This window comes from Lacerta agilis, chromosome 12 (assembly GCF_009819535.1).
Source record: "Lacerta agilis isolate rLacAgi1 chromosome 12, rLacAgi1.pri, whole genome shotgun sequence".
Classification (NCBI taxonomy): Eukaryota; Metazoa; Chordata; class Lepidosauria; order Squamata; family Lacertidae; genus Lacerta; species Lacerta agilis.
In genome coordinates this window covers 8,422,140-8,434,204 of record NC_046323.1, presented here as the reverse complement: position 1 = coordinate 8,434,204, position 12,065 = coordinate 8,422,140, and the positions used below count along the sequence as shown (strand labels likewise).

General features: G+C 44.6%; 1 protein-coding gene across 14 annotated transcripts in view; it reads left to right on the top strand.

The window, feature by feature from the left end:
- Nucleotides 1-12,065, top strand: part of ARPP21 (cAMP regulated phosphoprotein 21) — a 160,868-nt gene that overhangs the window by 112,836 nt on the left and 35,967 nt on the right. For 12 of the 14 annotated variants that reach the window (XM_033165972.1, XM_033165976.1, XM_033165968.1 and 9 more), the window contains 4 exons: nt 2,592-2,822; nt 3,834-3,997; nt 6,089-6,193; nt 9,244-9,504. In XM_033165972.1, the coding sequence (XP_033021863.1) occupies nt 2,592-2,822; nt 3,834-3,997; nt 6,089-6,193; nt 9,244-9,504 (761 nt within the window). The remainder of the gene's footprint in view (nt 1-2,591; nt 2,823-3,833; nt 3,998-6,088; nt 6,194-9,243; nt 9,505-12,065) is intronic. The other 2 variants (XM_033165980.1, XM_033165981.1) reach the window with 1 other exon arrangement.

Below are 12,065 nucleotides of genomic sequence, written 5' to 3'. Positions count from 1 at the left end.
CGCTATAAAATTCAATGAGACGGCTATGTACAGGAATGATGGCGTACACTTATCAGATGTGGGAAATGATGTGTGGTTAGCAGATATCATACTAGGTATTAGATATTGGTTACGGGTGTGAGGGTATTGGCGGCGAGCCAAATGTTTTGGCTCGATTGGCGGTTAGGCATTGGATAAGGTCAGGAAGGTTAGGAGGTGGGGGGGGAGGACGGGCCAACACCTCCCCCCAAGTGCTGAAGGGTACTTCGTAAAGGAGTCCGGGGGGCGTGTCCGTGTCCGGAGCCGTGGGTGGTCAGGGCCTAAGGCACGCCCCAGATCGGTGATCACAGGGTGAGTCCTTAGCTGATGTGCAGCAGCAAGGGCTCACCCAACAGTGGTTATCCCTTCCTGGACTGCCAGCACGTCGTACTGGAGTCGGATATAGTCTAGTTAGATCCAATGCCTAAAGCCAATACCGCTCAACATCCGGAACCAATAAAGTTGTGGCCTTTTATTCTCCATTTAACCTTATATACAGTGTCTTGTGTCTTATTTATTCACGGGAGGGGTCGGGATATCGACATGCAAAGCCCCTTCCGCCCTTAGAAAGGAGGGGGGGTTGCAGTTAGCACGAGCCCTCCACGTGCACAGGGGATGCTTGCATCCCCTGGCGCTATTGGGTGTGCTCTGGGTGCGGTGCCCAGCTGGCTGACCAACCGGTGCAGCCGGCTAGGGCGTGCCCACTGCACTTAAGTGGGCTCGCAGCCAGGGCTCGCCCTCTTTTCCTGGGCTCCCGTTCCTTCCTGCTTTCCCTTCCCACCCTCCCTTTAGGTTAGGTTTTCCTTGACCTTGCTATGGACCACGGTTGGTCGCCGTTGAGGGGCCTGGTAGGAATTTTTCCACCTGGCAAATTGGCTCCGCCTTGTGGTTTTCGCCTACCTCGTAGCAACTCGTCACAACTTTGGTTTGGCGGTTAGGCATTGGATAAGGTCAGGAAGGTTAGGAGGTGGGGGGGGAGGACGGGCCAACACCTCCCCCCAAGTGCTGAAGGGTACTTCGTAAAGGAGTCCGGGGGGCGTGTCCGTGTCCGGAGCCGTGGGTGGTCAGGGCCTAAGGCACGCCCCAGATCGGTGATCACAGGGTGAGTCCTTAGCTGATGTGCAGCAGCAAGGGCTCACCCAACAGTGGTTATCCCTTCCTGGACTGCCAGCACGTCGTACTGGAGTCGGATATAGTCTAGTTAGATCCAATGCCTAAAGCCAATACCGCTCAACATCCGGAACCAATAAAGTTGTGGCCTTTTATTCTCCATTTAACCTTATATACAGTGTCTTGTGTCTTATTTATTCACGGGAGGGGTCGGGATATCGACATGCAACACTCCACAAGGGAGGGTGTTCAAAAAGGGGTGAGAGGCTGCCGGCTCTACAGGCAAGGGGTGACGTAACTGGGCTCCTGAGCCCCACAGGGGTGCCGCAGAAAGAATGTAGTTAGTTAAGGGAGCCGTGGAATCAAAAAGGTTGAAAACCTCTATGCTAAGGAATAGTGCTGAACTGTAGCTCATTTAACAGCAGGTGATGAACTGCGTCTGCACTGAAAGCACCCACAAACTGGTGAAGGTGCCTAGTAGTGCCAACTGTCAGGAGTTTTCTATCTCCCCTCAGCGCTTTTATGTTGAATTCTGTATTATGGGTGTTTGCTTTACTGAATGCAGCGTCTTTTTGAGCTGGAAAATTGAAATTTCCTGTTGACCCGACAATGTTTATTTGCTAGGTAGCATCACAGGATGCTTCACATTCTTGCCACTCTTATCCCTGGCTTTGCTCACTGACCATGTACTTTGGATACCACAAGGTGTTTTGCCGGGGTGGGGCTGCTTTGACTCTGGGTGCCCTGCGCAGATCCTGCTTCATGTTGAACAAGCCCAGAATCCCACCACGGCGCCGACCTTGGCTTGTAATTAGGAAGTCAGCTTAAGCTGCTGCACTCTACTAGTAATGTTATGTCTAGTTAAGATGCAGCCCCATGGGTGATACCAAGTGCTGTGCAAGCAGACTTCCACCCGCACAGTGAGACTTCCCCTTCCTCTCCTCCACCCTGCACTTTGAATCTGCTCTGGAGGGTCTCGCAGCCTTCCAGAGCTGATTTTTGGGTGGTTAGCAGGGACTGCGGGAAGGGAGAGAGAAAAGGAAATGCATGAGCATAAGTCCGTTCTGCAAACTAGCTGACTGGATGTCATCAAATGCATTTTTTAACATGCACACACCTGGTAGAGCATAGCCATATTATACCTGGTCAATGATCATGAGTCAGCTCTCATTTGTAACATGGAATTTTCCTCGGCAATATATGCCACCCACAGGTTTCTATATTCCATGTTGGATGATGTGCTTGCACTGTTGTATGTCACAACCATGTTCCCCAAGTGATACTAGCAGGCTTTGCAAACTCATCCATGGTTGCAGTTGGGGGGGGGGGAATGCTTTGGGTGAGGTTACAGATAAATAATTTGCTTTGTAGAAGTTACTTAGTAATGTGGCTATTGCTCAGTCCGTAAGCCCTGTCTACCCTGCAGATGTAGTGTTTATTACAGTAAACCTGGCTTTTTTCAGGTTCAGAGTCTTCCAGCAGTGCTGGGTCCTCAGGATCTCTGTCAAGAACACATCAACCTCTCCAAAGTGCATCACTTGTCCCTGGAGTTACAGCCACCTCTTCGAGCAATGTTTCCTATACAGACAATGGAATAAGTGGCCAGGTAGTAGCAAACAACACCAGCTACATCATACTTCCACTTGAAGCTGCAGGGATTCCACCGGGGAGTATCCTGCTCAATCCACACACAGGTCAGTCGGTTTCATGTTTCCTATTATTTTAGCAAACCACAGCCCATAGAAAAATCCGGGTGCTGATCATTACTAAAACAGAAATTACAGTTTCCAAGAGACAGATATCTTGCAGCAAGATACCACATCTTTCCTTGGGGATCTACAGGTGAGGTTGCAGTCACATGAAGGGCAATGTCCAAATAGGGTTCCTGCTTTTGGGCAAAGAAACTGCCTCATCGGTAAACTATGCACTGAATAGGTATTTCATGAGCAGTGAACAGAGTCATTAATAATGTACCAAAAGAAAAAAAGTGGAGACATAATACATGGCATGTCAGCACAGAGGGAGCAAATGGATACCTGGAGTTAAATTTTTCATTAAGAACCCTTAATGCATTAAGAGCTTACTGGAATGCAGTTATTATTTGAAAAAAGATCAGCATGGGCCATAAGCTCTCAAAAGGAAGAAAGCATCTATCTATGCTGCACTAATATCTGATGGCTTCAGCTAAAGATCAGTTAAAGTTCCACATTAGGTTACAATCCTATATACACTTTTCTGAGTGTAAGTCCCTTTGAATTTGGTCTTACTGCTAAGAAGGCGTGTAGGATTGCACTCTTAATCAGTCAGTTGAACTAACTGATATGGCCATTCCTTTATAGAATCACAGAATGAAGGAGGCATTCTTAACTAATTGTGCGTCCACTTAATTCATTTGTCCTAGAGAAGAACAAGCATAGTGAACTTAACAATTTATTCAGAATCTATAATTTCTGATTTAGTGCACTTTAAGAGAAAACATTGCCTAATGGCCGACAAAGTCTCAACGGCAAAAAAGAAACAAACCAAAAATCTAATCTTGTTGCTTTGGACTTGGAACATTTCCATTAATCAGTACTTAAGGGTTTGGGGAAGATATCCATACATTTGTAAGAGAATTTAATGTGTTGCTCTGGGTCTTTGTTTGGTAGTTGCTCTGTTTTTGTAAAGTTGTCTTGAAAAGTACATTAAAGATTTGTTTGTTCCAGGTCAACCATTTGTAAACCCTGATGGTACACCTGCAATATACAACCCACCCAGCAGTCAACAGCCCATGAGAAGCCAGATAGTTGGACAGTCCCAGCAACCGCCTTCATCCCAGCAACCTGTGCAGCAACCACAGCAACAAATTACAAGTCACCTTGTCACACAGGTAAGGGGGAAATGTCTGCCTATATGCTAGCAGCTATGGACCCAGTGTGAGTCTACTAGAGCAGTATTGTTTGGTGCTGCCTTATTCGTAGGCCATATAGGGACGTGGGTGGCGCTGTGGGTTAAACCACAGAGCCTAGGGCTTGCTGAACAGAAAGTCGGCGGTTCGAATCCCCACAATGGGGTGAGCTCCCGTTGCTCGGTCCCTGCTCCTGCCAACCTAGCAGTTTGAAAGCAAGAAGTGCAAGTAGATAAATAGGTACCGCTCCGGTGGGAAGGTAAACAGTGTTTCCATGCACTGCTCTGGTTTGCCAGAAGCGGCTTAGTCATGCTGGCCACATGAACCGGAAGCTGTACGCCGGCTCCCTCGGCCAATAAAGCGAGATGAGCGCCACGACCCCAGAGTTGTCCGCGACTGGACCTAATGGTCAGGGGTCCCTTTACCTTTACCTATTCGTAGGCCTAGCCAGAAAAGGAGCAGTTAAGGCATTGAAGTAGCACATCATGCAAGATTTGCATCCAGTGACACCTTGAAACACTGATGACTCTTAAGGCACAACTTCTACAGATGACACACAAATAGTTGTTTCCGTCAGCAGCTTTGCAAGGGATCATCCAGTGCACCCCTCTGAGCCTATAAAATATAATGGATTCCTCCTGCTCACTGGCCCCAAACTGATATAATTTAGGAGGTTTGTTTGCATTATCATGGCAGCCTTCCAAGCTGTGCGTTACACCAGCCGCATGTACCTCCTCCATAGGTAAACAGCAATTCAGTATATAATGTCTCCCATCCACAAGGCCAATTCAGCAGTGGCTATGTATGTTCTTGACACCCTTTTGCAGTAGGTTCTGACTATTGTGAGCCATCCGTTTGTTTGAGAAATTGGCGCTCTCTGCTTCCCCTGCCTCCCATCCCACCCCATCATCATCTAAATCCTACATAAATCCACTCAAAGCGATTTACATTAAAACCCATTTAAAGCAACAATAAAAACCTAAAAGCAGAACAATTCAAATAAAAAAAACTCAAAAATGCACAGTTAATGAAAACACAGTGCACTAGGAGAGGCCAAAAGCCCGGGAGGGGGGGGAGGAGTATTTGCATGGCACTTAAATCTGTGGTGCCAGGTTTGCCTCCCCAGAGAAAACATTCCACAAAAGCCGGGCCACCATTGAAATGACCCCTTCTCTTGTTGCCAGCCTCCCTCCCCTACCCCAATGGAGGGGGGGGGCACGGGATGAAGGGCCCTAGCTAGAGAGCTCCTGCGAAACTGGAAGGGGGGGAAGTGATCTCCATGCTAGGAAAATATTTGCCTGCTCTGCCAAAAAAAGGGGGGGAGGAACAACCCTATCTGAGATACAAATTTGCTTTGGATTTTAATTGTCACTGAATTTGGCATGATGTAGCTAACATCCTTTCTGATGCTAATAATGCCTAGGCCCTAGGAGACATGCAAATTATTCTCACGCATATCTGCAGTTACTGAAGCAGATGGTGGTGGAGAACTAAACCTGTAGAAATGCGTAGTATACACAGAACCTTTATTTAAGTGACCCAGCTTTTTCTCCTAATGGGCATGATGGCGATTGCACCCTGGTTGTTATTGCTAGGTTGTGCACGGTAAAGCTAAGTGTTAACAGGATCCTTGCTACTTTTTCCCAGTAATATAAGAGACTCGCACCAATAAAGGACCCACGGTGCTAGCTACACATTTTCAAAGGACCGTTTCTATGGCTTGCTCCTCAGCAGTAAATGCCACATCAGTCCCAATGCCAGCACAGTTGTACAAGCCCTCACATCATCCAAGTAAGAGCATTATATCAGCGTTGCATTAGAAAGTGTTGTGTTTCTTAGTGTTAAATCAAACAGGCTTTTCGCCACTGAGTTAGCATTGCAGGCATGCAGGAGTGGGGAATGCAGTCTTAAAACAACAATATCTGACCTATTGCGCCCTATGCCAGATGAGCTGGAAGATGTCATCTTTATTTACAGGCCTTGGCTCAAATTAAGAAATGTCTGTCTTTGTCTGAGGGCAATAATTGAATCTCTCCCTTCCTCCGCTTCTGTTCTGTTTCCTTTCTGCCTCAGCCAGTTCAGGCTCTGCAGCCTTCTTCTCAGTCAGTACAGTATCCAGCCGTTTCCTATCCTCCTCAGCATCTTCTGGCAGTGTCTCCAACACAGCAGTTTCCTGTGGTACTACAGATTTTATTGCTTTTTATGTGGATTGATTACATTGTCTGAGCTTGCTTTCTGTTTGGGGGCATTGCTATCTGGAGAACTGGAGAGAAACAGAAGATAATTGCTGTAAATCTCTTGTCTTACTCAGTGATGCTGGAACTGCTTGTCACTTAGGCCTGCACAGCCAAATATATATATATACCTAGATGGTGCAAGATTACCGGAAGTGTGTGTTTGTCTGCCTTCCCAAATTGATGATTGATAAATTATTACTCTAAGGTGGTTGCCTTTTAAACCTCCTGGTTCAATTTGTTCTATTTTCATGTGCGTTTAGAGCGCTAAAGATACAGCATCGCCAGCATGACTAATTAGCATTATTATTATTTTTTAGCATTTACGGTTACACCTGGGGGGTTTTTGTTTTGTTTTTGAGCTGCTTGTGTTTTGAGTGCACAGACGTTGGTTAGGAAGTAGTTCAGGGTTTGTTTTGTAAGAGCTTGGACTGAATTTCAGGATTCAGTAAGGCTTCCACAAGATGTTGTGGTTGGCGCAAAGGTTATTTGCATGAACCTTGTGGTTTTTTTCTTTTTAAAAAGGAAACATGGGGTATCTTGCAGCCATGTGAAAGGGAAACATACTTTGCAGTAGGAAATGAATGCCCATACATACTTCGGTCCAGCCCTTACAGTGCAGTGGCAGGAGTTGCAATAACTTGAGGTTTACACTGCTGGTCTGGAAGGATCCCAACATCACAGTTGCACTGGCAGGACCTTCCTCAGTCAGAAAAGGAAAGAGGGGTAGGCAAAGAAGCTGGAAAGGTCAGTTGACAAAGGAGGAGAAATCATCATCATCATCATCATCATCATCGCCATCATCATCATTGCAGGAACTTCAGAGGGGAGTTAGGAACCAGGTAGCAGAGAACCAACCATTCCACATTTCCCCCTAGCCCTCTGTAGGGGATCTGACTTTGGTTGGTGAAGGCTACTGTGGAACAGGTACATCAGACACTCTAGGCCAAGCAACTGGCACCAACTTTGGTGGGGTGAGTCCAAGTCATCTCAGTAAATAGGGGCTTAGGGGGCACTTGATTGCTTCTGTTAGACTTCTGGCTGTCTCCTTTGGAGCTGTCAATGGTCGCAGGCAGAGGTAGCACCACAAACTACAGAGTTCTTCCCGGCGAAGAGCTGTGTGAGAATGCATGTTGTTGTACATGCAAGAGCAATGAAAATCTTGTGTGGGCAAAACCATAGCAAAACAAGGCGGTAGGGAGTTAGTGCCCTTTGTATCTCTTTGAAGACGCATCAGGTTTCCCACAAAGAATTTCAAAAAGATACCTATCTCAGAGACAGGATTTCGGAAGAGGGACAAAGAGCACCAGCTCTCTTTGTGGTATGTTCTGTGACATACTCCATGAAAAACAGCTGCTGCAAATTCATTACTGATTAATAGCAGAGAAATATGGTGAGGCTTACTGTATCATGGCAGAGCAAGAACAAACTTGATTTATTAGTAGAATGCAAAATAACTAAGCACACTTGAGGAGACCGTGCTTATAGTGGGAAGAGCTGGTGAATGCCTGAAAGGGCTTGCAGACTCGTACAAGGTGACCTTGACCATTTGCTGCTGGAAGAGGTTACTTCTTTATCGTTCCCCAGTACAGGCGTATGTGCTTTTGCTCTTGTCAAGTTCAGTAACTTCCCCAACTCTTGTCTGATTTGCCTAGACAGCCAAATAGACTTCGGCATTTTCTTATTCTCAGTCTAGGTACGCCAGCCAAGCGATGGCTCAAGGTAAAAACTTGAGAGGATGCAAAGATGAACGAGGGGAATGAGCTATGGAAACACTGAGGCAGTTAGGGCTCTGCACTGGTTAGAGGCTTGTGACACAGGGCATCCCAAATGTAAAAGTCAAACTGCCCGTGCGAAGCTAACTTTGACATGCTGTTTAAGGATTGCAATTAAGTTACAGTTGACATTTTAATAGGTTAGGTAGGCTGGCATGTGTGTTTAGACCTTCATCCCAGCTGTTTCTTTCCCTTCATTTTCTAGGTCATTATAAAACAACACATTTTCTTTAGTCATTTAATGAGACTAAAGCAACAAAATCAAAGAGAAAACCAGTACTTTTTTTTTTAAAGAGAGTTATTTATTTTTACTTACAGTGCCCAATAAAAGATTTTTTCAGCAATGTGAGACACCATTAACTGGTTTTGAAGGCTGCATTTGTTGCCTTCTTGAGAATTGTTTGGAAATACATAAGCTGAATGTTTGGTAGATGGTCATATTTTTATAAACCTGCATTCATTTAATGGTTTTTCCTGCAGTCAGCTACAATATGGAGCTACTGTTGAGTACAGGCCTTAACTTTCATTGCTCTGCTTATGAAATAGTTTTTCCTGAGGCGTTATCATTGACACTGAATTGATGAGGAACCACATATGTTTCCATAGCCAGATGACCACTGCAGGGAACATGGATGAGGCTGATCAGCTGGGTTACTTAAAGGAGTTGGAGGTGTTAGTGTCCCAAGTGTTTGGGTATTAGTAGTGGAACAACCAGCCCCCTTAAAACCCTTAGACTGAAGTCCTATACACACTTGCCTGGGCATAAGTCTCATTGAACTCTGGGGCTTACTTCTGAGTAGAAACGAATAGGATCTGCTGAAGTCTTTTTTTAAAAAAATAAGTTTGTAAACCATTCATCTTCCTTTGGGGGTGGCTGGGAAACTGTTCTTATTAACTTTTGACATCAGAAGTTATGGGGTCATATCAATACCAGGAGAGAAGAATCTTTTCAAGGTATCATCAAGACTAATGTAGAATTCCCCATTTAGATTTGGGAAGGGAAGTGGGGGGGGGTGATGGCAATGTTTTTTACTTGCTTTTAGGATTAGGTTTGTTTGTTTGCTTTCACATAATTTTGTGTTTGTGTGCGCATGTGCTTAAATGTACTTTCCCCTGCTTCTTGTGCATGCTTGTTTGAACCCATTTTTTTTGTTTTGTTTTCTAAATATCCGCTGCAGAGATCTCTGTTGATCATTTTCAACTGACTTTTGCCTCACAGCGAGATGACATGACAACACAGTTTAGCCAGATGAGTTTAAGTCGTCAGTCATCGGGAGACAACCCTGATTCGCCTTCTGGTCCTGTCTACCCATCACCTATTATACAGCAGTCTTCCCCACAGACTGGTTACGTCATGGCATCCAGCCAACAGCTCCCTCCCGGAGGTTTTGCAGGTTCAGGTCCACCAGTATCCCAGCAAGTACTGCAAGCTGCACCTCCACCGCAGGGTTATGTACAGCCGCCGCCACCACCTGCTCAGGTAAGCCCTCCCACCCCCACCCTCGAGCATCAATTTTACATTATTTCAGTATTACATTATTTCAGTAGCACAGTCTTGAAGGAAGTGAAGACAGCCAAGGAACATTTTCAGAGGTACAGCGCCACTAAATGCATAAAATCTGAGGCAGTGAAATTTTCATAAGGTCAGTTTACACAGCAGGATAGGACAGAGTTTTCTATCCCATGGTTTGTTTGGTTTTTGGAGATTACATTATCACATGCCATCAGCCTTCTCGTTGCTTAACAAGGGGGTGGGTTCATGTGGACAAGCAAATGCATTAACTAACCACATGGATTGAGCTCACTTTAAAAAAAATTAAATTCTTGGTTTACAAAAGAACATGCATTGTCTCTTTTTTCAGGTTCTAGATTCTTTTTTACATCTGATGTGAGACATTAGTGTTGTCTACAGAATAACATTGGGCTTGAAGAAGATGGGAGAGAGAGGAGGAAGGGTTTGGGCTGGTAATACTTAGCATGTATGTAGGGTTTTACGTCAGTGTCACTTGGGTCGGTTCTCTTATTTGTTTCACTTCTTATGTATTCCCTAACATTTATGCACTGCTTGATTGTGAAGAACCCCCTCAAAGTGGGTCCCTTCATTTCAGCAACTCTTCTGGAATAGCTCTGTTGGTAGAGCATGAGACCAGGGTCGTGGGTTCAACCCCCACATTGGGATAAAGAATCCTGCACTGCAGAGAGTTGGACTAAGATGACCCTCGTGGTCCTTCCAACTCTGCAATTCTGTGATTATGGTCAGGTTCACACCTATGCCACAGCTCACCGACCATGGCATCATGTAACATCTTCCATGCATGAAGATGGGAATACAGTTGTGTTAATGGTAAGGTCCCACACATTCATCTGAGAGCTTTCATTGCTGAATCTTACAGTGATGAGCATGGGAGCCGACTCCCTTTGGTCCCGTTCCCCCAATAAAATATTTGAGAGGGCAGCACCACCCAAGTTGATTGGCATTGCCATTCAAATGGTGTGCATGCACCACATCTTGTGATCAGTTATGCAGGGCAGGGCTTACCTGGTCTCCCCAAATATGGTGGCACTCCTGGTGATGAGAGCTCAAGTGACGTACATCCATGTACCTATCAGTCTTTTCGGTCCAGGGCTTTGGACACATGCTCTGCTTCGTGATAGTTCTGCATATTATTATTATTAATAAAGATAGTACATCCATGGTTCCCCTTCTTTCCCGTGTATGAGCTTCTGCATAGCGTCTAGTGGAAGCACTAGCCATGAATCATATTTAATTGACTTGAACATGTAAGGCACTGGAGATCTCTAATGTGTTCTGTCTTCTTGATTAGGTTTTATTGTTTGCCACCAAAGTTCCCTGTTTGCATCCTGAGGATCCTCACAGAATAAGGAAAGTGATTATTGACGAGGAGCAAAATGTCCAGGGAATTTTCTAGCCAACTCTTACCTTATGCATTTTTATTAGAAAGCTAAATTTCAAAGCTTAATTACAGCAAACTGCAACCAAAGAGACCTTTGCATGCTGAAATCTAGTAACATCACTCTTTCACTCTCTCAGTTTAATGTCCAAAAACAGTTTTTAAAAAAAATTAAAAATAAAGAAATATGCCAGTTCTTCCCCTTGCTTTATTTTTGTTAACTTATTTCCTTTGACCAGGACAGGTACAGTTCTCAGCTATGTTGCTGTTTTTATCCCTAGGTGTTACTTCCAAGAATTCATGCTTGCACTAAAGGCAGTATTCTCTCCATACCTCCAGTAATTGTTAATTTTTTCTCAGTGCCTGCTGCTCACAAATTAATTTTAGAGGGCTCATTCTGAAATAAGGAGCCTAGTTATTAGAAGACAGCAACAAAGTAATTTGCAGGGTTGTTGTTTATTAAGTGGTATCCAAACCCCCTGTCATTAGGACAAATGGAGCTTGCTAATTGTGTGGGGGGGGGAGCAGGAGCAGAGAATTTTGTTGGGTTCACATTTTTAGCAAACTGACCTCTTGGTCTAATACACAAATAAGAATGTGAATTTTACAGTTCTCTGGACTTTGCAACTTAGGCATACCAGAACGTATTAAAACTGGATATTTTAGGATAAAATGTGCTTAGAAATACGTACATTGAAATAAAATATTATTTTAATACACATCAAAGTTCATATTTAAATACAGATTTCTGTACTTTAAAAAAAAAAACACATGCAAATTAATGCTGCAGTCGGACAGAATGGACTTGATGAAAAACCACATGTGAATTTGACTTGGACCAGAAATACACTGATCTGTCCATCACAAAGAGGTTTACATATTACAAGTGTTGTACTGCTATCAGTTAAGCACAGGCTACCCAGTGTTAGAGTTGTGAGAGGTATGTTTTGTGCTAATCACTGCAGCATCGCAAACTGCTTGGGCAGGCTGAAACATCTAGCAAGTCCAGCCTCTAACAGACATACCTTCTGTATTCATAGTCTCATAGAATTGCAGAGTTGGAAGGGGCCACAAGGGTCATCTAGTCCAACCCCCTGCAATGCATGAACGCACAAGCCCGGGATTAAGA